General features: G+C 42.8%; 6 protein-coding genes across 6 annotated transcripts in view; 1 reads left to right on the forward strand and 5 right to left on the reverse strand.

The window, feature by feature from the left end:
- The window catches only part of c3h5orf34 (chromosome 3 C5orf34 homolog), a 128,443-nt gene that overhangs the window by 31,957 nt on the left and 69,515 nt on the right, over window positions 1-26,971 (forward strand). The gene's annotated exons all lie outside the window — the stretch shown is intronic.
- Window positions 1,960-4,964, reverse strand: LOC148838109 (uncharacterized). The gene is made up of 5 exons (XM_088910941.1): window positions 4,890-4,964; window positions 4,350-4,703; window positions 3,799-4,140; window positions 2,338-3,555; window positions 1,960-2,076 (listed from the first exon to the last, which is right to left on the reverse strand). Exons 1-5 carry the CDS (start codon window positions 4,962-4,964, stop codon window positions 1,960-1,962), a joined length of 2,106 nt encoding a protein of 701 aa, XP_088767067.1.
- Window positions 6,996-10,000, reverse strand: LOC148838110 (uncharacterized). Its single transcript, XM_088910942.1, has 5 exons — window positions 9,926-10,000; window positions 9,386-9,739; window positions 8,835-9,176; window positions 7,374-8,591; window positions 6,996-7,112 (listed from the first exon to the last, which is right to left on the reverse strand). Exons 1-5 carry the CDS (start codon window positions 9,998-10,000, stop codon window positions 6,996-6,998), a joined length of 2,106 nt encoding a protein of 701 aa, XP_088767068.1.
- LOC148838111 (uncharacterized) lies at window positions 12,032-15,036 on the reverse strand. Its single transcript, XM_088910943.1, has 5 exons — window positions 14,962-15,036; window positions 14,422-14,775; window positions 13,871-14,212; window positions 12,410-13,627; window positions 12,032-12,148 (listed from the first exon to the last, which is right to left on the reverse strand). Exons 1-5 carry the CDS (start codon window positions 15,034-15,036, stop codon window positions 12,032-12,034), a joined length of 2,106 nt encoding a protein of 701 aa, XP_088767069.1.
- On the reverse strand, window positions 17,068-20,072 carry LOC148838112 (uncharacterized). The gene is made up of 5 exons (XM_088910944.1): window positions 19,998-20,072; window positions 19,458-19,811; window positions 18,907-19,248; window positions 17,446-18,663; window positions 17,068-17,184 (listed from the first exon to the last, which is right to left on the reverse strand). Exons 1-5 carry the CDS (start codon window positions 20,070-20,072, stop codon window positions 17,068-17,070), a joined length of 2,106 nt encoding a protein of 701 aa, XP_088767070.1.
- Window positions 22,104-25,108, reverse strand: LOC148838113 (uncharacterized). Its single transcript, XM_088910945.1, has 5 exons — window positions 25,034-25,108; window positions 24,494-24,847; window positions 23,943-24,284; window positions 22,482-23,699; window positions 22,104-22,220 (listed from the first exon to the last, which is right to left on the reverse strand). The coding sequence occupies exons 1-5, from the start codon at window positions 25,106-25,108 to the stop codon at window positions 22,104-22,106; spliced, it is 2,106 nt and encodes a 701-aa protein (XP_088767071.1).

Here is a 26,971-nt window from a genome sequence, read left to right on the forward strand (position 1 = left end):
AAATGAAAGACGGCTTTGACTTTCAGTGTGCATACTGTATATCTGTAAAAAAGTCTATTCTTGTACATAGAAGAGCAGTACCTTGAGTAAATAAGTTAAAAATGTCCTACCTTTATGTTTAAGATAAAATCAATATTTTGAGGCTTCTCTGTTTGAGAAAGTGTTTTCTTCAAATTTCTTTTTAATCTTCGACTACCTTCTTACCGCGTGTGAGCTTGAACTAAACGCGCTTAAAAAGTTTATTTTCTACGCTGGCATAGTTACGAAGTGATGTAACAAAGTCTTGGTTCAACTCATCATATTACCAGTGATGACGTAATAAAGAGTCTGCCTTTCACCCAGCAAGACGGTATGGCAGCATTAGCGCGTTTCACTAAGCGTTAGTGCATTCAAAAGGTGCAAAACTAGTTCCATTTACCATGAATATCGATAGAAAACCTCCGATACAAATGAAGTCTCAAATCTTCATTAGCATGGCGCATGAATTACAGTTTTGCCGAATCAACAATTCATGCAAACACCTTTAGAATCTAAAAAGCATGATAATATTCGAGCTGTGCAAAAAAAACTTAGGTGATTCACTCTCCCTAGGTAAGAAATTTCCTGTAACAGTATAGTTAAAGACACCAGTATCACTAGCTTGTCTTGCTAATTGACAAGTTTCCTACAGTATGCAATTCTGAATTGGGTTCGACCCCGGAATTGTGCGGAGCTAACGGTCGTGTGTTGTCATTGTAAAACTCCTCCAGGAGGGGGCTGTGTTCTCCTTCAGTACAGGCTCAGCACACTCACACTGTTCCTGTCATTAGTCGTCATTGCCCGTCGCAATTGTACAGTAGTTGCTGACCTCCGTTTTTTTTCAGCCCTGTATTCTGTATATTTAAAAGGGTTTTAATCCAAATGTTGGGGTAAAAAATAAAATGTCGTGTTTCCTCCCTGCGCGAGCAAGCGGAGACTCTCTGGGAAAAGTGCTCAGCGGCGCGGACGGATTTAGAACAGCTGGACAACAATGTGAAATATATTAATGAATATTTGTATAATGTTTTATTTGAAATCGCTCTTTAATTCGAATAAATGGTATAAAGCTCACTGCGTTGTAGCTATTTCCATATTTTGTTCCGGTTCTGACTGAATAATTGCACAGTATCCGACCTGTGTCCTGTTGGTTCTCGTTGCCATTATGGGTGATGTACAGTATAGGGTGGCGAGACTGAAAAGATATCAGAAGCACGGAGGAACTCTCTATACAATTAAACATTATAAGTATGTATGTAAGGATTTAGGACGCGCATCAGTTGACAGTTAAGACACTCTGGGAGAGCTGGTTTACAAGTGTTTCTCCTAATACAACGTGACTTCAGTTTCTTTCAAAAACGTCTTCGGCTCATAAAACACCTCAATGTCCCCCCGACTCCCTCCCACCGCTAGAGGGGAGAAGTAAGAAGGATCAACCTATTTCGTAGCTATTAGTGCTTAATCTTAATCAGTGTTTTTATCATTGTGAAGTTCATTGTATGAAATTTGTATTATTTAATACTTGATATCTGACTGCTCCACAAGCTTACACGATGGACAGTATTTTATCTAACGACAGTTTTCCATTTTTTTGCTTGGAATTAGGAGATACAACAGGGACACAACGACGTTGTTTTACTTGGCTACTTTTCTGAGATAGATGTAAGGATGGAAAAGGATTTTTAATTTTCCTTTAACAAACGCTGCAACCACTTGCGGATCTAACTTCAGCCAGAAACTTTGTGAACCACGGATTAAAATGCACACAAACAACTTTATGTTAACAATTAAAGAATTTATTAAGTCTCTGTGTATTTACAAAAAATGAAGGCTCTGTTATTTTCTGTTAACGTATTGTACACGTCCAGCCCTGTTGTTTCAGTAATCATTGAAGTGAAAGAATGTTGCAGGGGCTATGCTACTGCCAGTCTGATTGCAATCCCTTCACCTTCTCTTCCTCCTAAAAAGCTTAAGAAAAGCAAAGCAGGAGGTACAGCTTCCCTCTACTCTCTCTGTAGTAAGTCTCTCTTGATTGCATGAAGGCTGTTCTTGAGTTGAGCTCTGAAACAGAAGGTATTTTAAACATAATTTCAGTGTTGACTTACACACTTGGCCATCTTTGACTTCCCTGTCTTTACACAGGTGATGTCACACTGCTTGGCTATCCCAGCAGGCATTGTGGGCATGAGATTTGTCAGGTACAGTATACTTAGTTACATAGTTACCTCCCATTCCCATTTACAGCTTCTAGAAAAACTAACCACAACTGGAAGAAACAACACAGAAAACAAATATCACATAACATTTCTACTTTGTTTTTACCTCATTATCCTTCTGTTGTGTTTTAAATGAAGATGGTGTGGCACTCTCTGAGTCTCTGTTGAGTTTCTTTGGACTTTCTTTCATCTTCCTGGCACCGGTTTTCCTAAGGAGCTTCTTCCAGACACTACTAGCCTTTTCCTGTTCGACTTCCTTTTCTGTTGCCAAAACTTTAAGTTGTCCAACCATGGCTTCTATTTGTCCCGGTCGGGCACTGATGCTTTCAGTTTGTAAAGTGTCCTCTGGTTCTGTACTGATCGTTGTGGGTTTTGGAGGGACATGAATTTCATTGTCTTCCTTCTCCCCGTTATCTGGTGGGAACTCAGATGTAAAAGATGAGATGTCATGGTTGCTGGTCTCCTTGTCCAACTGCATGTCTTCTTCAGCTTGGACAGATATGAGACGGGTTTGTTTTTTTGTCTTTTTCTCTCTTTTCTTTCCTCCTGCCCAAGCCTCCTTAGGGAAGCTCTCCAATGCCGGGATCTTCTCCTCCATTTGCAGTTTCAAACACCGAGGATGATGTGGTCTTATTAAGGAGCCTTCACTCTGGGGTGGAAAATTACCAGAGTTGCACTTGGTGGGACTTTCTTCGCTGGTGGTAAAGGGCTCCTGCCACACATGAGCGATCTTACGGGCGACCTGGAACCCCGAACCCTTCCTCACCTCTATGGCCCCATTCGTGATCCTTCTGCCATATGAGGCCTTTGGTCTGGGCTGACGTATACGAGGCAGCGGGTGTCCTGGGCAGCTGTTCATTGAAGCCTCCATCACTGTCGCCTTCACGGGCTCTGTCAAGGAGAGCACTGGAGGAGCTGGCTGTTCTGACATCTCGCCAAGCTCCTCAGCAACGCAGGTCTCTTTGGCAGTCTGGGAATTGTTGCTGTCGAAAGGTATTCTGGGGTGTTCTCCCTTTACTGTGCTTAACGCATCCTGTTTAAACTCCTCCACCAGTGACAGGTCAGTCTGGGTCTTCTTGGCAAGGCCACGGACTCTGATCTGATGTGGATCTTCCGACAGTGGTCTTTCGGATAAAAATGGAAGGATGTCACGGCCAGGAGGGGTTTCACAGGGGGATACCTTAAGCAGCTCATCTATTTTGGCCATAAGTCTGTCCCCATCTCTGGAAACATCGTCTTTCCTAATATGTTGTCTTCTTTTTGGCCCTTCAGAAACTGCTCTTTGGGTCAGGATCTCAGGGAAGAAGTCGGTGACGCCACCTTCCTTTATCTAAGGAGTTAAATAAAATACTTAGGCACATACAGTAAAAGACAGAATCACAATACAGTATATACAGTATGTATCAACATATATTACAAACATAATAATGTATATACAATTTATTACACAGGCAAAGCCAAAACTTTTCTTAATGTATTTAAAACAAAACTTTTTCCTTGCTGGTGTTAAAGTGCCCCTGTGATGACGGATCTCACTGGTGGTTTGGACCCCAACGCCCTTCCTCACCTCTGTACCTCTGCTCTCCATCCTCCTGCCATATGACGCCTTTGGTCTGGGTAGACGTACGCGAGACGGTGGTCCTGCGTCAGACCAGGGCTCCTTGCCGCTGTCCTCGCAGGACCTGAGGGGCTCTGTCTGCTCCGCCTGTTTGTCTCGGCCAGGATGGGTTTCATTGGAGGAGTCGCTGAACATCTCTATTTCAGCAAAGTGTCTGTCCACATCTCTGGAGACATTGTCATTCCCACAATGTTTTCTTCTTTTTGGCCCCTCAGAAACTGTTTGTGGGGTCAGGATCTCAGAGAGGAGTTCAACAGTCTCCTTTTCAGAAGGTATGACTCCTTGTTTTACCTAAAAAGTTAAAAATTGTCTACAAATAAAAACCAGAACTACCGTGTATAATATCTCAATATGTATCTGTTAAACACAATACTGTACATCCAGTTTATTAAGTTGCCAAAGCCAGAATTTTTCCTAATGTTTTTTGCCCTTGCTGGTCTTCAAGTGCCCCTGTGATGACGGGTCTCACTGGTGGTTTGGACCCCAACGCCCTTCCTCACCTCTGTACCTCTGCTCTTCATCCTCCTGCCATATGACGCCTTTGGTCTGGGTAGGCGTACGCGAGACGGTGGTCCTGCGTCTGACCAGGGCTCCTTGCCACTGTCCTCGCAGGACATGAGGGGCTCTGTCTGCTCCGCCTGTTTGTCTCGGCCAGGATGGGTTTGACTGGACGAGTCGCTGAACATCTCCTCTATTTCAGCAATGAGTCTGTCCACATCTCTGGACAGATCACCATCATCCTTCTCAAACCGCTGTTTTCTTTTTGGCCCCTCAGAAATGGCTGTTGAGGTTTTGACATCCAGGCGGGGGTCAGCAGTCTGCTTTTGACTCATTTCGACTCCTCCTTTCTTTGTCTAAAGTGTCAAACAAAATTCCTAGTTTGAATATGAACGATTTTCTGGGTTTCTTTCCATTTTTTGTACATTTATGTGGCAGTAGTGGATATTGGAAACAATGTGAGACACATTTGCCCCAGAAGAAACTAATCTTATCCAGTAATTAAAGAGCTGATCGTGGAGACGCATCCTTTTTCAACTTACCAAGCAATCTTCTGATTGTCTCGCCTTACCCTCCACAGCTTTCACTCGGAGGTTGTTCCCCTCCTTGGCATCCATCTTGAAACCCCACAGAAAATGATTAGGTTAACCTGAATAGTTCAATACTGACATCTTATTTCTTTAACATTTAAATGAAAGACGGCTTTGACTTTCAGTGTGCATACTGTATATTTGTAAAAAAGTCTATTCTTGTACATAGAAGAGCAGTACCTTGAGTAAATAAGTTAAAAATGTCCTACCTTTATGTTTAAGATAAAATCAATATTTTGAGGCTTCTCTGTTTGAGAAAGTGTTTTCTTCAAATTTCTTTTTAATCTTCGACTACCTTCTTACCGCGTGTGAGCTTGAACTAAACGCGCTTAAAAAGTTTATTTTCTACGCTGGCATAGTTACGAAGTGATGTAACAAAGTCTTGGTTCAACTCATCATATTACCAGTGATGACGTAATAAAGAGTCTGCCTTTCACCCAGCAAGACGGTATGGCAGCATTAGCGCGTTTCACTAAGCGTTAGTGCATTCAAAAGGTGCAAAACTAGTTCCATTTACCATGAATATCGATAGAAAACCTCCGATACAAATGAAGTCTCAAATCTTCATTAGCATGGCGCATGAATTACAGTTTTGCCGAATCAACAATTCATGCAAACACCTTTAGAATCTAAAAAGCATGATAATATTCGAGCTGTGCAAAAAAAACTTAGGTGATTCACTCTCCCTAGGTAAGAAATTTCCTGTAACAGTATAGTTAAAGACACCAGTATCACTAGCTTGTCTTGCTAATTGACAAGTTTCCTACAGTATGCAATTCTGAATTGGGTTCGACCCCGGAATTGTGCGGAGCTAACGGTCGTGTGTTGTCATTGTAAAACTCCTCCAGGAGGGGGCTGTGTTCTCCTTCAGTACAGGCTCAGCACACTCACACTGTTCCTGTCATTAGTCGTCATTGCCCGTCGCAATTGTACAGTAGTTGCTGACCTCCGTTTTTTTTCAGCCCTGTATTCTGTATATTTAAAAGGGTTTTAATCCAAATGTTGGGGTAAAAAATAAAATGTCGTGTTTCCTCCCTGCGCGAGCAAGCGGAGACTCTCTGGGAAAAGTGCTCAGCGGCGCGGACGGATTTAGAACAGCTGGACAACAATGTGAAATATATTAATGAATATTTGTATAATGTTTTATTTGAAATCGCTCTTTAATTCGAATAAATGGTATAAAGCTCACTGCGTTGTAGCTATTTCCATATTTTGTTCCGGTTCTGACTGAATAATTGCACAGTATCCGACCTGTGTCCTGTTGGTTCTCGTTGCCATTATGGGTGATGTACAGTATAGGGTGGCGAGACTGAAAAGATATCAGAAGCACGGAGGAACTCTCTATACAATTAAACATTATAAGTATGTATGTAAGGATTTAGGACGCGCATCAGTTGACAGTTAAGACACTCTGGGAGAGCTGGTTTACAAGTGTTTCTCCTAATACAACGTGACTTCAGTTCCTTTCAAAAACGTCTTCGGCTCATAAAACACCTCAATGTCCCCCCGACTCCCTCCCACCGCTAGAGGGGAGAAGTAAGAAGGATCAACCTATTTCGTAGCTATTAGTGCTTAATCTTAATCAGTGTTTTTATCATTGTGAAGTTCATTGTATGAAATTTGTATTATTTAATACTTGATATCTGACTGCTCCACAAGCTTACACGATGGACAGTATTTTATCTAACGACAGTTTTCCATTTTTTTGCTTGGAATTAGGAGATACAACAGGGACACAACGACGTTGTTTTACTTGGCTACTTTTCTGAGATAGATGTAAGGATGGAAAAGGATTTTTAATTTTCCTTTAACAAACGCTGCAACCACTTGCGGATCTAACTTCAGCCAGAAACTTTGTGAACCACGGATTAAAATGCACACAAACAACTTTATGTTAACAATTAAAGAATTTATTAAGTCTCTGTGTATTTACAAAAAATGAAGGCTCTGTTATTTTCTGTTGACGTATTGTACACGTCCAGCCCTGTTGTTTCAGTAATCATTGAAGTGAAAGAATGTTGCAGGGGCTATGCTACTGCCAGTCTGATTGCAGTCCCTTCACCTTCTCTTCCTCCTAAAAAGCTTAAGAAAAGCAAAGCAGGAGGTACAGCTTCCCTCTACTCTCTCTGTAGTAAGTCTCTCTTGATTGCATGAAGGCTGTTCTTGAGTTGAGCTCTGAAACAGAAGGTATTTTAAACATAATTTCAGTGTTGACTTACACACTTGGCCATCTTTGACTTCCCTGTCTTTACACAGGTGATGTCACACTGCTTGGCTATCCCAGCAGGCATTGTGGGCATGAGATTTGTCAGGTACAGTATACTTAGTTACATAGTTACCTCCCATTCCCATTTACAGCTTCTAGAAAAACTAACCACAACTGGAAGAAACAACACAGAAAACAAATATCACATAACATTTCTACTTTGTTTTTACCTCATTATCCTTCTGTTGTGTTTTAAATGAAGATGGTGTGGCACTCTCTGAGTCTCTGTTGAGTTTCTTTGGACTTTCTTTCATCTTCCTGGCACCGGTTTTCCTAAGGAGCTTCTTCCAGACACTACTAGCCTTTTCCTGTTCGACTTCCTTTTCTGTTGCCAAAACTTTAAGTTGTCCAACCATGGCTTCTATTTGTCCCGGTCGGGCACTGATGCTTTCAGTTTGTAAAGTGTCCTCTGGTTCTGTACTGATCGTTGTGGGTTTTGGAGGGACATGAATTTCATTGTCTTCCTTCTCCCCGTTATCTGGTGGGAACTCAGATGTAAAAGATGAGATGTCATGGTTGCTGGTCTCCTTGTCCAACTGCATGTCTTCTTCAGCTTGGACAGATATGAGACGGGTTTGTTTTTTTGTCTTTTTCTCTCTTTTCTTTCCTCCTGCCCAAGCCTCCTTAGGGAAGCTCTCCAATGCCGGGATCTTCTCCTCCATTTGCAGTTTCAAACACCGAGGATGATGTGGTCTTATTAAGGAGCCTTCACTCTGGGGTGGAAAATTACCAGAGTTGCACTTGGTGGGACTTTCTTCGCTGGTGGTAAAGGGCTCCTGCCACACATGAGCGATCTTACGGGCGACCTGGAACCCCGAACCCTTCCTCACCTCTATGGCCCCATTCGTGATCCTTCTGCCATATGAGGCCTTTGGTCTGGGCTGACGTATACGAGGCAGCGGGTGTCCTGGGCAGCTGTTCATTGAAGCCTCCATCACTGTCGCCTTCACGGGCTCTGTCAAGGAGAGCACTGGAGGAGCTGGCTGTTCTGACATCTCGCCAAGCTCCTCAGCAACGCAGGTCTCTTTGGCAGTCTGGGAATTGTTGCTGTCGAAAGGTATTCTGGGGTGTTCTCCCTTTACTGTGCTTAACGCATCCTGTTTAAACTCCTCCACCAGTGACAGGTCAGTCTGGGTCTTCTTGGCAAGGCCACGGACTCTGATCTGATGTGGATCTTCCGACAGTGGTCTTTCGGATAAAAATGGAAGGATGTCACGGCCAGGAGGGGTTTCACAGGGGGATACCTTAAGCAGCTCATCTATTTTGGCCATAAGTCTGTCCCCATCTCTGGAAACATCGTCTTTCCTAATATGTTGTCTTCTTTTTGGCCCTTCAGAAACTGCTCTTTGGGTCAGGATCTCAGGGAAGAAGTCGGTGACGCCACCTTCCTTTATCTAAGGAGTTAAATAAAATACTTAGGCACATACAGTAAAAGACAGAATCACAATACAGTATATACAGTATGTATCAACATATATTACAAACATAATAATGTATATACAATTTATTACACAGGCAAAGCCAAAACTTTTCTTAATGTATTTAAAACAAAACTTTTTCCTTGCTGGTGTTAAAGTGCCCCTGTGATGACGGATCTCACTGGTGGTTTGGACCCCAACGCCCTTCCTCACCTCTGTACCTCTGCTCTCCATCCTCCTGCCATATGACGCCTTTGGTCTGGGTAGACGTACGCGAGACGGTGGTCCTGCGTCAGACCAGGGCTCCTTGCCGCTGTCCTCGCAGGACCTGAGGGGCTCTGTCTGCTCCGCCTGTTTGTCTCGGCCAGGATGGGTTTCATTGGAGGAGTCGCTGAACATCTCTATTTCAGCAAAGTGTCTGTCCACATCTCTGGAGACATTGTCATTCCCACAATGTTTTCTTCTTTTTGGCCCCTCAGAAACTGTTTGTGGGGTCAGGATCTCAGAGAGGAGTTCAACAGTCTCCTTTTCAGAAGGTATGACTCCTTGTTTTACCTAAAAAGTTAAAAATTGTCTACAAATAAAAACCAGAACTACCGTGTATAATATCTCAATATGTATCTGTTAAACACAATACTGTACATCCAGTTTATTAAGTTGCCAAAGCCAGAATTTTTCCTAATGTTTTTTGCCCTTGCTGGTCTTCAAGTGCCCCTGTGATGACGGGTCTCACTGGTGGTTTGGACCCCAATGCCCTTCCTCACCTCTGTACCTCTGCTCTTCATCCTCCTGCCATATGACGCCTTTGGTCTGGGTAGGCGTACGCGAGACGGTGGTCCTGCGTCTGACCAGGGCTCCTTGCCACTGTCCTCGCAGGACATGAGGGGCTCTGTCTGCTCCGCCTGTTTGTCTCGGCCAGGATGGGTTTGACTGGACGAGTCGCTGAACATCTCCTCTATTTCAGCAATGAGTCTGTCCACATCTCTGGACAGATCACCATCATCCTTCTCAAACCGCTGTTTTCTTTTTGGCCCCTCAGAAATGGCTGTTGAGGTTTTGACATCCAGGCGGGGGTCAGCAGTCTGCTTTTGACTCATTTCGACTCCTCCTTTCTTTGTCTAAAGTGTCAAACAAAATTCCTAGTTTGAATATGAACGATTTTCTGGGTTTCTTTCCATTTTTTGTACATTTATGTGGCAGTAGTGGATATTGGAAACAATGTGAGACACATTTGCCCCAGAAGAAACTAATCTTATCCAGTAATTAAAGAGCTGATCGTGGAGACGCATCCTTTTTCAACTTACCAAGCAATCTTCTGATTGTCTCGCCTTACCCTCCACAGCTTTCACTCGGAGGTTGTTCCCCTCCTTGGCATCCATCTTGAAACCCCACAGAAAATGATTAGGTTAACCTGAATAGTTCAATACTGACATCTTATTTCTTTAACATTTAAATGAAAGACGGCTTTGACTTTCAGTGTGCATACTGTATATCTGTAAAAAAGTCTATTCTTGTACATAGAAGAGCAGTACCTTGAGTAAATAAGTTAAAAATGTCCTACCTTTATGTTTAAGATAAAATCAATATTTTGAGGCTTCTCTGTTTGAGAAAGTGTTTTCTTCAAATTTCTTTTTAATCTTCGACTACCTTCTTACCGCGTGTGAGCTTGAACTAAACGCGCTTAAAAAGTTTATTTTCTACGCTGGCATAGTTACGAAGTGATGTAACAAAGTCTTGGTTCAACTCATCATATTACCAGTGATGACGTAATAAAGAGTCTGCCTTTCACCCAGCAAGACGGTATGGCAGCATTAGCGCGTTTCACTAAGCGTTAGTGCATTCAAAAGGTGCAAAACTAGTTCCATTTACCATGAATATCGATAGAAAACCTCCGATACAAATGAAGTCTCAAATCTTCATTAGCATGGCGCATGAATTACAGTTTTGCCGAATCAACAATTCATGCAAACACCTTTAGAATCTAAGAAGCATGATAATATTCGAGCTGTGCAAAAAAAACTTAGGTGATTCACTCTCCCTAGGTAAGAAATTTCCTGTAACAGTATAGTTAAAGACACCAGTATCACTAGCTTGTCTTGCTAATTGACAAGTTTCCTACAGTATGCAATTCTGAATTGGGTTCGACCCCGGAATTGTGCGGAGCTAACGGTCGTGTGTTGTCATTGTAAAACTCCTCCAGGAGGGGGCTGTGTTCTCCTTCAGTACAGGCTCAGCACACTCACACTGTTCCTGTCATTAGTCGTCATTGCCCGTCGCAATTGTACAGTAGTTGCTGACCTCCGTTTTTTTTCAGCCCTGTATTCTGTATATTTAAAAGGGTTTTAATCCAAATGTTGGGGTAAAAAATAAAATGTCGTGTTTCCTCCCTGCGCGAGCAAGCGGAGACTCTCTGGGAAAAGTGCTCAGCGGCGCGGACGGATTTAGAACAGCTGGACAACAATGTGAAATATATTAATGAATATTTGTATAATGTTTTATTTGAAATCGCTCTTTAATTCGAATAAATGGTATAAAGCTCACTGCGTTGTAGCTATTTCCATATTTTGTTCCGGTTCTGACTGAATAATTGCACAGTATCCGACCTGTGTCCTGTTGGTTCTCGTTGCCATTATGGGTGATGTACAGTATAGGGTGGCGAGACTGAAAAGATATCAGAAGCACGGAGGAACTCTCTATACAATTAAACATTATAAGTATGTATGTAAGGATTTAGGACGCGCATCAGTTGACAGTTAAGACACTCTGGGAGAGCTGGTTTACAAGTGTTTCTCCTAATACAACGTGACTTCAGTTTCTTTCAAAAACGTCTTCGGCTCATAAAACACCTCAATGTCCCCCCGACTCCCTCCCACCGCTAGAGGGGAGAAGTAAGAAGGATCAACCTATTTCGTAGCTATTAGTGCTTAATCTTAATCAGTGTTTTTATCATTGTGAAGTTCATTGTATGAAATTTGTATTATTTAATACTTGATATCTGACTGCTCCACAAGCTTACACGATGGACAGTATTTTATCTAACGACAGTTTTCCATTTTTTTGCTTGGAATTAGGAGATACAACAGGGACACAACGACGTTGTTTTACTTGGCTACTTTTCTGAGATAGATGTAAGGATGGAAAAGGATTTTTAATTTTCCTTTAACAAACGCTGCAACCACTTGCGGATCTAACTTCAGCCAGAAACTTTGTGAACCACGGATTAAAATGCACACAAACAACTTTATGTTAACAATTAAAGAATTTATTAAGTCTCTGTGTATTTACAAAAAATGAAGGCTCTGTTATTTTCTGTTAACGTATTGTACACGTCCAGCCCTGTTGTTTCAGTAATCATTGAAGTGAAAGAATGTTGCAGGGGCTATGCTACTGCCAGTCTGATTGCAATCCCTTCACCTTCTCTTCCTCCTAAAAAGCTTAAGAAAAGCAAAGCAGGAGGTACAGCTTCCCTCTACTCTCTCTGTAGTAAGTCTCTCTTGATTGCATGAAGGCTGTTCTTGAGTTGAGCTCTGAAACAGAAGGTATTTTAAACATAATTTCAGTGTTGACTTACACACTTGGCCATCTTTGACTTCCCTGTCTTTACACAGGTGATGTCACACTGCTTGGCTATCCCAGCAGGCATTGTGGGCATGAGATTTGTCAGGTACAGTATACTTAGTTACATAGTTACCTCCCATTCCCATTTACAGCTTCTAGAAAAACTAACCACAACTGGAAGAAACAACACAGAAAACAAATATCACATAACATTTCTACTTTGTTTTTACCTCATTATCCTTCTGTTGTGTTTTAAATGAAGATGGTGTGGCACTCTCTGAGTCTCTGTTGAGTTTCTTTGGACTTTCTTTCATCTTCCTGGCACTGGTTTTCCTAAGGAGCTTCTTCCAGACACTACTAGCCTTTTCCTGTTCGACTTCCTTTTCTGTTGCCAAAACTTTAAGTTGTCCAACCATGGCTTCTATTTGTCCCGGTCGGGCACTGATGCTTTCAGTTTGTAAAGTGTCCTCTGGTTCTGTACTGATCGTTGTGGGTTTTGGAGGGACATGAATTTCATTGTCTTCCTTCTCCCCGTTATCTGGTGGGAACTCAGATGTAAAAGATGAGATGTCATGGTTGCTGGTCTCCTTGTCCAACTGCATGTCTTCTTCAGCTTGGACAGATATGAGACGGGTTTGTTTTTTTGTCTTTTTCTCTCTTTTCTTTCCTCCTGCCCAAGCCTCCTTAGGGAAGCTCTCCAATGCCGGGATCTTCTCCTCCATTTGCAGTTTCAAACACCGAGGATGATGTGGTCTTATTAAGGAGCCTTCACTCTGGGGTGGAAAATTACCAGAGTTGCACTTGGTGGGACTTTCTTCGCTGGTGGTAAAGGGCTCCTGCCACACATGAGCGATCTTACGGGCGACCTGGAACCCCGAACCCTTCCTCACCTCTATGGCCCCATTCGTGATCCTTCTGCCATATGAGGCCTTTGGTCTGGGCTGACGTATACGAGGCAGCGGGTGTCCTGGGCAGCTGTTCATTGAAGCCTCCATCACTGTCGCCTTCACGGGCTCTGTCAAGGAGAGCACTGGAGGAGCTGGCTGTTCTGACATCTCGCCAAGCTCCTCAGCAACGCAGGTCTCTTTGGCAGTCTGGGAATTGTTGCTGTCGAAAGGTATTCTGGGGTGTTCTCCCTTTACTGTGCTTAACGCATCCTGTTTAAACTCCTCCACCAGTGACAGGTCAGTCTGGGTCTTCTTGGCAAGGCCACGGACTCTGATCTGATGTGGATCTTCCGACAGTGGTCTTTCGGATAAAAATGGAAGGATGTCACGGCCAGGAGGGGTTTCACAGGGGGATACCTTAAGCAGCTCATCTATTTTGGCCATAAGTCTGTCCCCATCTCTGGAAACATCGTCTTTCCTAATATGTTGTCTTCTTTTTGGCCCTTCAGAAACTGCTCTTTGGGTCAGGATCTCAGGGAAGAAGTCGGTGACGCCACCTTCCTTTATCTAAGGAGTTAAATAAAATACTTAGGCACATACAGTAAAAGACAGAATCACAATACAGTATATACAGTATGTATCAACATATATTACAAACATAATAATGTATATACAATTTATTACACAGGCAAAGCCAAAACTTTTCTTAATGTATTTAAAACAAAACTTTTTCCTTGCTGGTGTTAAAGTGCCCCTGTGATGACGGATCTCACTGGTGGTTTGGACCCCAACGCCCTTCCTCACCTCTGTACCTCTGCTCTCCATCCTCCTGCCATATGACGCCTTTGGTCTGGGTAGACGTACGCGAGACGGTGGTCCTGCGTCAGACCAGGGCTCCTTGCCGCTGTCCTCGCAGGACCTGAGGGGCTCTGTCTGCTCCGCCTGTTTGTCTCGGCCAGGATGGGTTTCATTGGAGGAGTCGCTGAACATCTCTATTTCAGCAAAGTGTCTGTCCACATCTCTGGAGACATTGTCATTCCCACAATGTTTTCTTCTTTTTGGCCCCTCAGAAACTGTTTGTGGGGTCAGGATCTCAGAGAGGAGTTCAACAGTCTCCTTTTCAGAAGGTATGACTCCTTGTTTTACCTAAAAAGTTAAAAATTGTCTACAAATAAAAACCAGAACTACCGTGTATAATATCTCAATATGTATCTGTTAAACACAATACTGTACATCCAGTTTATTAAGTTGCCAAAGCCAGAATTTTTCCTAATGTTTTTTGCCCTTGCTGGTCTTCAAGTGCCCCTGTGATGACGGGTCTCACTGGTGGTTTGGACCCCAATGCCCTTCCTCACCTCTGTACCTCTGCTCTTCATCCTCCTGCCATATGACGCCTTTGGTCTGGGTAGGCGTACGCGAGACGGTGGTCCTGCGTCTGACCAGGGCTCCTTGCCACTGTCCTCGCAGGACATGAGGGGCTCTGTCTGCTCCGCCTGTTTGTCTCGGCCAGGATGGGTTTGACTGGACGAGTCGCTGAACATCTCCTCTATTTCAGCAATGAGTCTGTCCACATCTCTGGACAGATCACCATCATCCTTCTCAAACCGCTGTTTTCTTTTTGGCCCCTCAGAAATGGCTGTTGAGGTTTTGACATCCAGGCGGGGGTCAGCAGTCTGCTTTTGACTCATTTCGACTCCTCCTTTCTTTGTCTAAAGTGTCAAACAAAATTCCTAGTTTGAATATGAACGATTTTCTGGGTTTCTTTCCATTTTTTGTACATTTATGTGGCAGTAGTGGATATTGGAAACAATGTGAGACACATTTGCCCCAGAAGAAACTAATCTTATCCAGTAATTAAAGAGCTGATCGTGGAGACGCATCCTTTTTCAACTTACCAAGCAATCTTCTGATTGTCTCGCCTTACCCTCCACAGCTTTCACTCGGAGGTTGTTCCCCTCCTTGGCATCCATCTTGAAACCCCACAGAAAATGATTAGGTTAACCTGAATAGTTCAATACTGACATCTTATTTCTTTAACATTTAAATGAAAGACGGCTTTGACTTTCAGTGTGCATACTGTATATCTGTAAAAAAGTCTATTCTTGTACATAGAAGAGCAGTACCTTGAGTAAATAAGTTAAAAATGTCCTACCTTTATGTTTAAGATAAAATCAATATTTTGAGGCTTCTCTGTTTGAGAAAGTGTTTTCTTCAAATTTCTTTTTAATCTTCGACTACCTTCTTACCGCGTGTGAGCTTGAACTAAACGCGCTTAAAAAGTTTATTTTCTACGCTGGCATAGTTACGAAGTGATGTAACAAAGTCTTGGTTCAACTCATCATATTACCAGTGATGACGTAATAAAGAGTCTGCCTTTCACCCAGCAAGACGGTATGGCAGCATTAGCGCGTTTCACTAAGCGTTAGTGCATTCAAAAGGTGCAAAACTAGTTCCATTTACCATGAATATCGATAGAAAACCTCCGATACAAATGAAGTCTCAAATCTTCATTAGCATGGCGCATGAATTACAGTTTTGCCGAATCAACAATTCATGCAAACACCTTTAGAATCTAAAAAGCATGATAATATTCGAGCTGTGCAAAAAAAACTTAGGTGATTCACTCTCCCTAGGTAAGAAATTTCCTGTAACAGTATAGTTAAAGACACCAGTATCACTAGCTTGTCTTGCTAATTGACAAGTTTCCTACAGTATGCAATTCTGAATTGGGTTCGACCCCGGAATTGTGCGGAGCTAACGGTCGTGTGTTGTCATTGTAAAACTCCTCCAGGAGGGGGCTGTGTTCTCCTTCAGTACAGGCTCAGCACACTCACACTGTTCCTGTCATTAGTCGTCATTGCCCGTCGCAATTGTACAGTAGTTGCTGACCTCCGTTTTTTTTCAGCCCTGTATTCTGTATATTTAAAAGGGTTTTAATCCAAATGTTGGGGTAAAAAATAAAATGTCGTGTTTCCTCCCTGCGCGAGCAAGCGGAGACTCTCTGGGAAAAGTGCTCAGCGGCGCGGACGGATTTAGAACAGCTGGACAACAATGTGAAATATATTAATGAATATTTGTATAATGTTTTATTTGAAATCGCTCTTTAATTCGAATAAATGGTATAAAGCTCACTGCGTTGTAGCTATTTCCATATTTTGTTCCGGTTCTGACTGAATAATTGCACAGTATCCGACCTGTGTCCTGTTGGTTCTCGTTGCCATTATGGGTGATGTACAGTATAGGGTGGCGAGACTGAAAAGATATCAGAAGCACGGAGGAACTCTCTATACAATTAAACATTATAAGTATGTATGTAAGGATTTAGGACGCGCATCAGTTGACAGTTAAGACACTCTGGGAGAGCTGGTTTACAAGTGTTTCTCCTAATACAACGTGACTTCAGTTCCTTTCAAAAACGTCTTCGGCTCATAAAACACCTCAATGTCCCCCCGACTCCCTCCCACCGCTAGAGGGGAGAAGTAAGAAGGATCAACCTATTTCGTAGCTATTAGTGCTTAATCTTAATCAGTGTTTTTATCATTGTAAAGTTCATTGTATGAAATTTGTATTATTTAATACTTGATATCTGACTGCTCCACAAGCTTACACGATGTACAGTATTTTATCTAACGACAGTTTTCCATTTTTTTGCTTGGAATTAGGAGATACAACAGGGACACAACGACGTTGTTTTACTTGGCTACTTTTCTGAGATAGATGTAAGGATGGAAAAGGATTTTTAATTTTCCTTTAACAAACGCTGCAACCACTTGCGGATCTAACTTCAGCCAGAAACTTTGTGAACCACGGATTAAAATGCACACAAACAACTTTATGTTAACAATTAAAGAATTTATTAAGTCTCTGTGTATTTACAAAAAATGAAGGCTCTGTTATTTTCTGTTGACGTATTGTACACGTCCAGCCCTGTTGTTTCAGTAATCATTGAAGTGAAAGAATGTTGCAGGGGCTATGCTACTGCCAGTCTGATTGCAGTCCCTTCACCTTCTCTTCCTCCTAAAAAGCTTAAGAAAAGCAAAGCAGGAGGTACAGCTTCCCTCTACTCTCTCTGTAGTAAGTCTCTCTTGATTGCATGAAGGCTGTTCTTGAGTTGAGCTCTGAAACAGAAGGTATTTTAAACATAATTTCAGTGTTGACTTACACACTTGGCCATCTTTGACTTCCCTGTCTTTACACAGGTGATGTCACACTGCTTGGCTATCCCAGCAGGCATTGTGGGCATGAGATTTGTCAGGTACAGTATACTTAGTTACATAGTTACCTCCCATTCCCATTTACAGCTTCTAGAAAAACTAACCACAACTGGAAGAAACAACACAGAAAACAAATATCACATAACATTTCTACTTTGTTTTTACCTCATTATCCTTCTGTTGTGTTTTAAATGAAGATGGTGTGGCACTCTCTGAGTCTCTGTTGAGTTTCTTTGGACTTTCTTTCATCTTCCTGGCACCGGTTTTCCTAAGGAGCTTCTTCCAGACACTACTAGCCTTTTCCTGTTCGACTTCCTTTTCTGTTGCCAAAACTTTAAGTTGTCCAACCATGGCTTCTATTTGTCCCGGTCGGGCACTGATGCTTTCAGTTTGTAAAGTGTCCTCTGGTTCTGTACTGATCGTTGTGGGTTTTGGAGGGACATGAATTTCATTGTCTTCCTTCTCCCCGTTATCTGGTGGGAACTCAGATGTAAAAGATGAGATGTCATGGTTGCTGGTCTCCTTGTCCAACTGCATGTCTTCTTCAGCTTGGACAGATATGAGACGGGTTTGTTTTTTTGTCTTTTTCTCTCTTTTCTTTCCTCCTGCCCAAGCCTCCTTAGGGAAGCTCTCCAATGCCGGGATCTTCTCCTCCATTTGCAGTTTCAAACACCGAGGATGATGTGGTCTTATTAAGGAGCCTTCACTCTGGGGTGGAAAATTACCAGAGTTGCACTTGGTGGGACTTTCTTCGCTGGTGGTAAAGGGCTCCTGCCACACATGAGCGATCTTACGGGCGACCTGGAACCCCGAACCCTTCCTCACCTCTATGGCCCCATTCGTGATCCTTCTGCCATATGAGGCCTTTGGTCTGGGCTGACGTATACGAGGCAGCGGGTGTCCTGGGCAGCTGTTCATTGAAGCCTCCATCACTGTCGCCTTCACGGGCTCTGTCAAGGAGAGCACTGGAGGAGCTGGCTGTTCTGACATCTCGCCAAGCTCCTCAGCAACGCAGGTCTCTTTGGCAGTCTGGGAATTGTTGCTGTCGAAAGGTATTCTGGGGTGTTCTCCCTTTACTGTGCTTAACGCATCCTGTTTAAACTCCTCCACCAGTGACAGGTCAGTCTGGGTCTTCTTGGCAAGGCCACGGACTCTGATCTGATGTGGATCTTCCGACAGTGGTCTTTCGGATAAAAATGGAAGGATGTCACGGCCAGGAGGGGTTTCACAGGGGGATACCTTAAGCAGCTCATCTATTTTGGCCATAAGTCTGTCCCCATCTCTGGAAACATCGTCTTTCCTAATATGTTGTCTTCTTTTTGGCCCTTCAGAAACTGCTCTTTGGGTCAGGATCTCAGGGAAGAAGTCGGTGACGCCACCTTCCTTTATCTAAGGAGTTAAATAAAATACTTAGGCACATACAGTAAAAGACAGAATCACAATACAGTATATACAGTATGTATCAACATATATTACAAACATAATAATGTATATACAATTTATTACACAGGCAAAGCCAAAACTTTTCTTAATGTATTTAAAACAAAACTTTTTCCTTGCTGGTGTTAAAGTGCCCCTGTGATGACGGATCTCACTGGTGGTTTGGACCCCAACGCCCTTCCTCACCTCTGTACCTCTGCTCTCCATCCTCCTGCCATATGACGCCTTTGGTCTGGGTAGACGTACGCGAGACGGTGGTCCTGCGTCAGACCAGGGCTCCTTGCCGCTGTCCTCGCAGGACCTGAGGGGCTCTGTCTGCTCCGCCTGTTTGTCTCGGCCAGGATGGGTTTCATTGGAGGAGTCGCTGAACATCTCTATTTCAGCAAAGTGTCTGTCCACATCTCTGGAGACATTGTCATTCCCACAATGTTTTCTTCTTTTTGGCCCCTCAGAAACTGTTTGTGGGGTCAGGATCTCAGAGAGGAGTTCAACAGTCTCCTTTTCAGAAGGTATGACTCCTTGTTTTACCTAAAAAGTTAAAAATTGTCTACAAATAAAAACCAGAACTACCGTGTATAATATCTCAATATGTATCTGTTAAACACAATACTGTACATCCAGTTTATTAAGTTGCCAAAGCCAGAATTTTTCCTAATGTTTTTTGCCCTTGCTGGTCTTCAAGTGCCCCTGTGATGACGGGTCTCACTGGTGGTTTGGACCCCAACGCCCTTCCTCACCTCTGTACCTCTGCTCTTCATCCTCCTGCCATATGACGCCTTTGGTCTGGGTAGGCGTACGCGAGACGGTGGTCCTGCGTCTGACCAGGGCTCCTTGCCACTGTCCTCGCAGGACATGAGGGGCTCTGTCTGCTCCGCCTGTTTGTCTCGGCCAGGATGGGTTTGACTGGACGAGTCGCTGAACATCTCCTCTATTTCAGCAATGAGTCTGTCCACATCTCTGGACAGATCACCATCATCCTTCTCAAACCGCTGTTTTCTTTTTGGCCCCTCAGAAATGGCTGTTGAGGTTTTGACATCCAGGCGGGGGTCAGCAGTCTGCTTTTGACTCATTTCGACTCCTCCTTTCTTTGTCTAAAGTGTCAAACAAAATTCCTAGTTTGAATATGAACGATTTTCTGGGTTTCTTTCCATTTTTTGTACATTTATGTGGCAGTAGTGGATATTGGAAACAATGTGAGACACATTTGCCCCAGAAGAAACTAATCTTATCCAGTAATTAAAGAGCTGATCGTGGAGACGCATCCTTTTTCAACTTACCAAGCAATCTTCTGATTGTCTCGCCTTACCCTCCACAGCTTTCACTCGGAGGTTGTTCCCCTCCTTGGCATCCATCTTGAAACCCCACAGAAAATGATTAGGTTAACCTGAATAGTTCAATACTGACATCTTATTTCTTTAACATTTAAATGAAAGACGGCTTTGACTTTCAGTGTGCATACTGTATATCTGTAAAAAAGTCTATTCTTGTACATAGAAGAGCAGTACCTTGAGTAAATAAGTTAAAAATGTCCTACCTTTATGTTTAAGATAAAATCAATATTTTGAGGCTTCTCTGTTTGAGAAAGTGTTTTCTTCAAATTTCTTTTTAATCTTCGACTACCTTCTTACCGCGTGTGAGCTTGAACTAAACGCGCTTAAAAAGTTTATTTTCTACGCTGGCATAGTTACGAAGTGATGTAACAAAGTCTTGGTTCAACTCATCATATTACCAGTGATGACGTAATAAAGAGTCTGCCTTTCACCCAGCAAGACGGTATGGCAGCATTAGCGCGTTTCACTAAGCGTTAGTGCATTCAAAAGGTGCAAAACTAGTTCCATTTACCATGAATATCGATAGAAAACCTCCGATACAAATGAAGTCTCAAATCTTCATTAGCATGGCGCATGAATTACAGTTTTGCCGAATCAACAATTCATGCAAACACCTTTAGAATCTAAAAAGCATGATAATATTCGAGCTGTGCAAAAAAAACTTAGGTGATTCACTCTCCCTAGGTAAGAAATTTCCTGTAACAGTATAGTTAAAGACACCAGTATCACTAGCTTGTCTTGCTAATTGACAAGTTTCCTACAGTATGCAATTCTGAATTGGGTTCGACCCCGGAATTGTGCGGAGCTAACGGTCGTGTGTTGTCATTGTAAAACTCCTCCAGGAGGGGGCTGTGTTCTCCTTCAGTACAGGCTCAGCACACTCACACTGTTCCTGTCATTAGTCGTCATTGCCCGTCGCAATTGTACAGTAGTTGCTGACCTCCGTTTTTTTTCAGCCCTGTATTCTGTATATTTAAAAGGGTTTTAATCCAAATGTTGGGGTAAAAAATAAAATGTCGTGTTTCCTCCCTGCGCGAGCAAGCGGAGACTCTCTGGGAAAAGTGCTCAGCGGCGCGGACGGATTTAGAACAGCTGGACAACAATGTGAAATATATTAATGAATATTTGTATAATGTTTTATTTGAAATCGCTCTTTAATTCGAATAAATGGTATAAAGCTCACTGCGTTGTAGCTATTTCCATATTTTGTTCCGGTTCTGACTGAATAATTGCACAGTATCCGACCTGTGTCCTGTTGGTTCTCGTTGCCATTATGGGTGATGTACAGTATAGGGTGGCGAGACTGAAAAGATATCAGAAGCACGGAGGAACTCTCTATACAATTAAACATTATAAGTATGTATGTAAGGATTTAGGACGCGCATCAGTTGACAGTTAAGACACTCTGGGAGAGCTGGTTTACAAGTGTTTCTCCTAATACAACGTGACTTCAGTTTCTTTCAAAAACGTCTTCGGCTCATAAAACACCTCAATGTCCCCCCGACTCCCTCCCACCGCTAGAGGGGAGAAGTAAGAAGGATCAACCTATTTCGTAGCTATTAGTGCTTAATCTTAATCAGTGTTTTTATCATTGTGAAGTTCATTGTATGAAATTTGTATTATTTAATACTTGATATCTGACTGCTCCACAAGCTTACACGATGGACAGTATTTTATCTAACGACAGTTTTCCATTTTTTTGCTTGGAATTAGGAGATACAACAGGGACACAACGACGTTGTTTTACTTGGCTACTTTTCTGAGATAGATGTAAGGATGGAAAAGGATTTTTAATTTTCCTTTAACAAACGCTGCAACCACTTGCGGATCTAACTTCAGCCAGAAACTTTGTGAACCACGGATTAAAATGCACACAAACAACTTTATGTTAACAATTAAAGAATTTATTAAGTCTCTGTGTATTTACAAAAAATGAAGGCTCTGTTATTTTCTGTTAACGTATTGTACACGTCCAGCCCTGTTGTTTCAGTAATCATTGAAGTGAAAGAATGTTGCAGGGGCTATGCTACTGCCAGTCTGATTGCAATCCCTTCACCTTCTCTTCCTCCTAAAAAGCTTAAGAAAAGCAAAGCAGGAGGTACAGCTTCCCTCTACTCTCTCTGTAGTAAGTCTCTCTTGATTGCATGAAGGCTGTTCTTGAGTTGAGCTCTGAAACAGAAGGTATTTTAAACATAATTTCAGTGTTGACTTACACACTTGGCCATCTTTGACTTCCCTGTCTTTACACAGGTGATGTCACACTGCTTGGCTATCCCAGCAGGCATTGTGGGCATGAGATTTGTCAGGTACAGTATACTTAGTTACATAGTTACCTCCCATTCCCATTTACAGCTTCTAGAAAAACTAACCACAACTGGAAGAAACAACACAGAAAACAAATATCACATAACATTTCTACTTTGTTTTTACCTCATTATCCTTCTGTTGTGTTTTAAATGAAGATGGTGTGGCACTCTCTGAGTCTCTGTTGAGTTTCTTTGGACTTTCTTTCATCTTCCTGGCACCGGTTTTCCTAAGGAGCTTCTTCCAGACACTACTAGCCTTTTCCTGTTCGACTTCCTTTTCTGTTGCCAAAACTTTAAGTTGTCCAACCATGGCTTCTATTTGTCCCGGTCGGGCACTGATGCTTTCAGTTTGTAAAGTGTCCTCTGGTTCTGTACTGATCGTTGTGGGTTTTGGAGGGACATGAATTTCATTGTCTTCCTTCTCCCCGTTATCTGGTGGGAACTCAGATGTAAAAGATGAGATGTCATGGTTGCTGGTCTCCTTGTCCAACTGCATGTCTTCTTCAGCTTGGACAGATATGAGACGGGTTTGTTTTTTTGTCTTTTTCTCTCTTTTCTTTCCTCCTGCCCAAGCCTCCTTAGGGAAGCTCTCCAATGCCGGGATCTTCTCCTCCATTTGCAGTTTCAAACACCGAGGATGATGTGGTCTTATTAAGGAGCCTTCACTCTGGGGTGGAAAATTACCAGAGTTGCACTTGGTGGGACTTTCTTCGCTGGTGGTAAAGGGCTCCTGCCACACATGAGCGATCTTACGGGCGACCTGGAACCCCGAACCCTTCCTCACCTCTATGGCCCCATTCGTGATCCTTCTGCCATATGAGGCCTTTGGTCTGGGCTGACGTATACGAGGCAGCGGGTGTCCTGGGCAGCTGTTCATTGAAGCCTCCATCACTGTCGCCTTCACGGGCTCTGTCAAGGAGAGCACTGGAGGAGCTGGCTGTTCTGACATCTCGCCAAGCTCCTCAGCAACGCAGGTCTCTTTGGCAGTCTGGGAATTGTTGCTGTCGAAAGGTATTCTGGGGTGTTCTCCCTTTACTGTGCTTAACGCATCCTGTTTAAACTCCTCCACCAGTGACAGGTCAGTCTGGGTCTTCTTGGCAAGGCCACGGACTCTGATCTGATGTGGATCTTCCGACAGTGGTCTTTCGGATAAAAATGGAAGGATGTCACGGCCAGGAGGGGTTTCACAGGGGGATACCTTAAGCAGCTCATCTATTTTGGCCATAAGTCTGTCCCCATCTCTGGAAACATCGTCTTTCCTAATATGTTGTCTTCTTTTTGGCCCTTCAGAAACTGCTCTTTGGGTCAGGATCTCAGGGAAGAAGTCGGTGACGCCACCTTCCTTTATCTAAGGAGTTAAATAAAATACTTAGGCACATACAGTAAAAGACAGAATCACAATACAGTATATACAGTATGTATCAACATATATTACAAACATAATAATGTATATACAATTTATTACACAGGCAAAGCCAAAACTTTTCTTAATGTATTTAAAACAAAACTTTTTCCTTGCTGGTGTTAAAGTGCCCCTGTGATGACGGATCTCACTGGTGGTTTGGACCCCAACGCCCTTCCTCACCTCTGTACCTCTGCTCTCCATCCTCCTGCCATATGACGCCTTTGGTCTGGGTAGACGTACGCGAGACGGTGGTCCTGCGTCAGACCAGGGCTCCTTGCCGCTGTCCTCGCAGGACCTGAGGGGCTCTGTCTGCTCCGCCTGTTTGTCTCGGCCAGGATGGGTTTCATTGGAGGAGTCGCTGAACATCTCTATTTCAGCAAAGTGTCTGTCCACATCTCTGGAGACATTGTCATTCCCACAATGTTTTCTTCTTTTTGGCCCCTCAGAAACTGTTTGTGGGGTCAGGATCTCAGAGAGGAGTTCAACAGTCTCCTTTTCAGAAGGTATGACTCCTTGTTTTACCTAAAAAGTTAAAAATTGTCTACAAATAAAAACCAGAACTACCGTGTATAATATCTCAATATGTATCTGTTAAACACAATACTGTACATCCAGTTTATTAAGTTGCCAAAGCCAGAATTTTTCCTAATGTTTTTTGCCCTTGCTGGTCTTCAAGTGCCCCTGTGATGACGGGTCTCACTGGTGGTTTGGACCCCAACGCCCTTCCTCACCTCTGTACCTCTGCTCTTCATCCTCCTGCCATATGACGCCTTTGGTCTGGGTAGGCGTACGCGAGACGGTGGTCCTGCGTCTGACCAGGGCTCCTTGCCACTGTCCTCGCAGGACATGAGGGGCTCTGTCTGCTCCGCCTGTTTGTCTCGGCCAGGATGGGTTTGACTGGACGAGTCGCTGAACATCTCCTCTATTTCAGCAATGAGTCTGTCCACATCTCTGGACAGATCACCATCATCCTTCTCAAACCGCTGTTTTCTTTTTGGCCCCTCAGAAATGGCTGTTGAGGTTTTGACATCCAGGCGGGGGTCAGCAGTCTGCTTTTGACTCATTTCGACTCCTCCTTTCTTTGTCTAAAGTGTCAAACAAAATTCCTAGTTTGAATATGAACGATTTTCTGGGTTTCTTTCCATTTTTTGTACATTTATGTGGCAGTAGTGGATATTGGAAACAATGTGAGACACATTTGCCCCAGAAGAAACTAATCTTATCCAGTAATTAAAGAGCTGATCGTGGAGACGCATCCTTTTTCAACTTACCAAGCAATCTTCTGATTGTCTCGCCTTACCCTCCACAGCTTTCACTCGGAGGTTGTTCCCCTCCTTGGCATCCATCTTGAAACCCCACAGAAAATGATTAGGTTAACCTGAATAGTTCAATACTGACATCTTATTTCTTTAACATTTAAATGAAAGACGGCTTTGACTTTCAGTGTGCATACTGTATATTTGTAAAAAAGTCTATTCTTGTACATAGAAGAGCAGTACCTTGAGTAAATAAGTTAAAAATGTCCTACCTTTATGTTTAAGATAAAATCAATATTTTGAGGCTTCTCTGTTTGAGAAAGTGTTTTCTTCAAATTTCTTTTTAATCTTCGACTACCTTCTTACCGCGTGTGAGCTTGAACTAAACGCGCTTAAAAAGTTTATTTTCTACGCTGGCATAGTTACGAAGTGATGTAACAAAGTCTTGGTTCAACTCATCATATTACCAGTGATGACGTAATAAAGAGTCTGCCTTTCACCCAGCAAGACGGTATGGCAGCATTAGCGCGTTTCACTAAGCGTTAGTGCATTCAAAAGGTGCAAAACTAGTTCCATTTACCATGAATATCGATAGAAAACCTCCGATACAAATGAAGTCTCAAATCTTCATTAGCATGGCGCATGAATTACAGTTTTGCCGAATCAACAATTCATGCAAACACCTTTAGAATCTAAAAAGCATGATAATATTCGAGCTGTGCAAAAAAAACTTAGGTGATTCACTCTCCCTAGGTAAGAAATTTCCTGTAACAGTATAGTTAAAGACACCAGTATCACTAGCTTGTCTTGCTAATTGACAAGTTTCCTACAGTATGCAATTCTGAATTGGGTTCGACCCCGGAATTGTGCGGAGCTAACGGTCGTGTGTTGTCATTGTAAAACTCCTCCAGGAGGGGGCTGTGTTCTCCTTCAGTACAGGCTCAGCACACTCACACTGTTCCTGTCATTAGTCGTCATTGCCCGTCGCAATTGTACAGTAGTTGCTGACCTCCGTTTTTTTTCAGCCCTGTATTCTGTATATTTAAAAGGGTTTTAATCCAAATGTTGGGGTAAAAAATAAAATGTCGTGTTTCCTCCCTGCGCGAGCAAGCGGAGACTCTCTGGGAAAAGTGCTCAGCGGCGCGGACGGATTTAGAACAGCTGGACAACAATGTGAAATATATTAATGAATATTTGTATAATGTTTTATTTGAAATCGCTCTTTAATTCGAATAAATGGTATAAAGCTCACTGCGTTGTAGCTATTTCCATATTTTGTTCCGGTTCTGACTGAATAATTGCACAGTATCCGACCTGTGTCCTGTTGGTTCTCGTTGCCATTATGGGTGATGTACAGTATAGGGTGGCGAGACTGAAAAGATATCAGAAGCACGGAGGAACTCTCTATACAATTAAACATTATAAGTATGTATGTAAGGATTTAGGACGCGCATCAGTTGACAGTTAAGACACTCTGGGAGAGCTGGTTTACAAGTGTTTCTCCTAATACAACGTGACTTCAGTTCCTTTCAAAAACGTCTTCGGCTCATAAAACACCTCAATGTCCCCCCGACTCCCTCCCACCGCTAGAGGGGAGAAGTAAGAAGGATCAACCTATTTCGTAGCTATTAGTGCTTAATCTTAATCAGTGTTTTTATCATTGTGAAGTTCATTGTATGAAATTTGTATTATTTAATACTTGATATCTGACTGCTCCACAAGCTTACACGATGGACAGTATTTTATCTAACGACAGTTTTCCATTTTTTTGCTTGGAATTAGGAGATACAACAGGGACACAACGACGTTGTTTTACTTGGCTACTTTTCTGAGATAGATGTAAGGATGGAAAAGGATTTTTAATTTTCCTTTAACAAACGCTGCAACCACTTGCGGATCTAACTTCAGCCAGAAACTTTGTGAACCACGGATTAAAATGCACACAAACAACTT

The sequence above is a fragment of the Atractosteus spatula genome, chromosome 3 (assembly GCF_055471065.1).
Source record: "Atractosteus spatula isolate fAtrSpa1 chromosome 3, fAtrSpa1.hap1, whole genome shotgun sequence".
NCBI lineage: Eukaryota > Metazoa > Chordata > Actinopteri > Semionotiformes > Lepisosteidae > Atractosteus > Atractosteus spatula.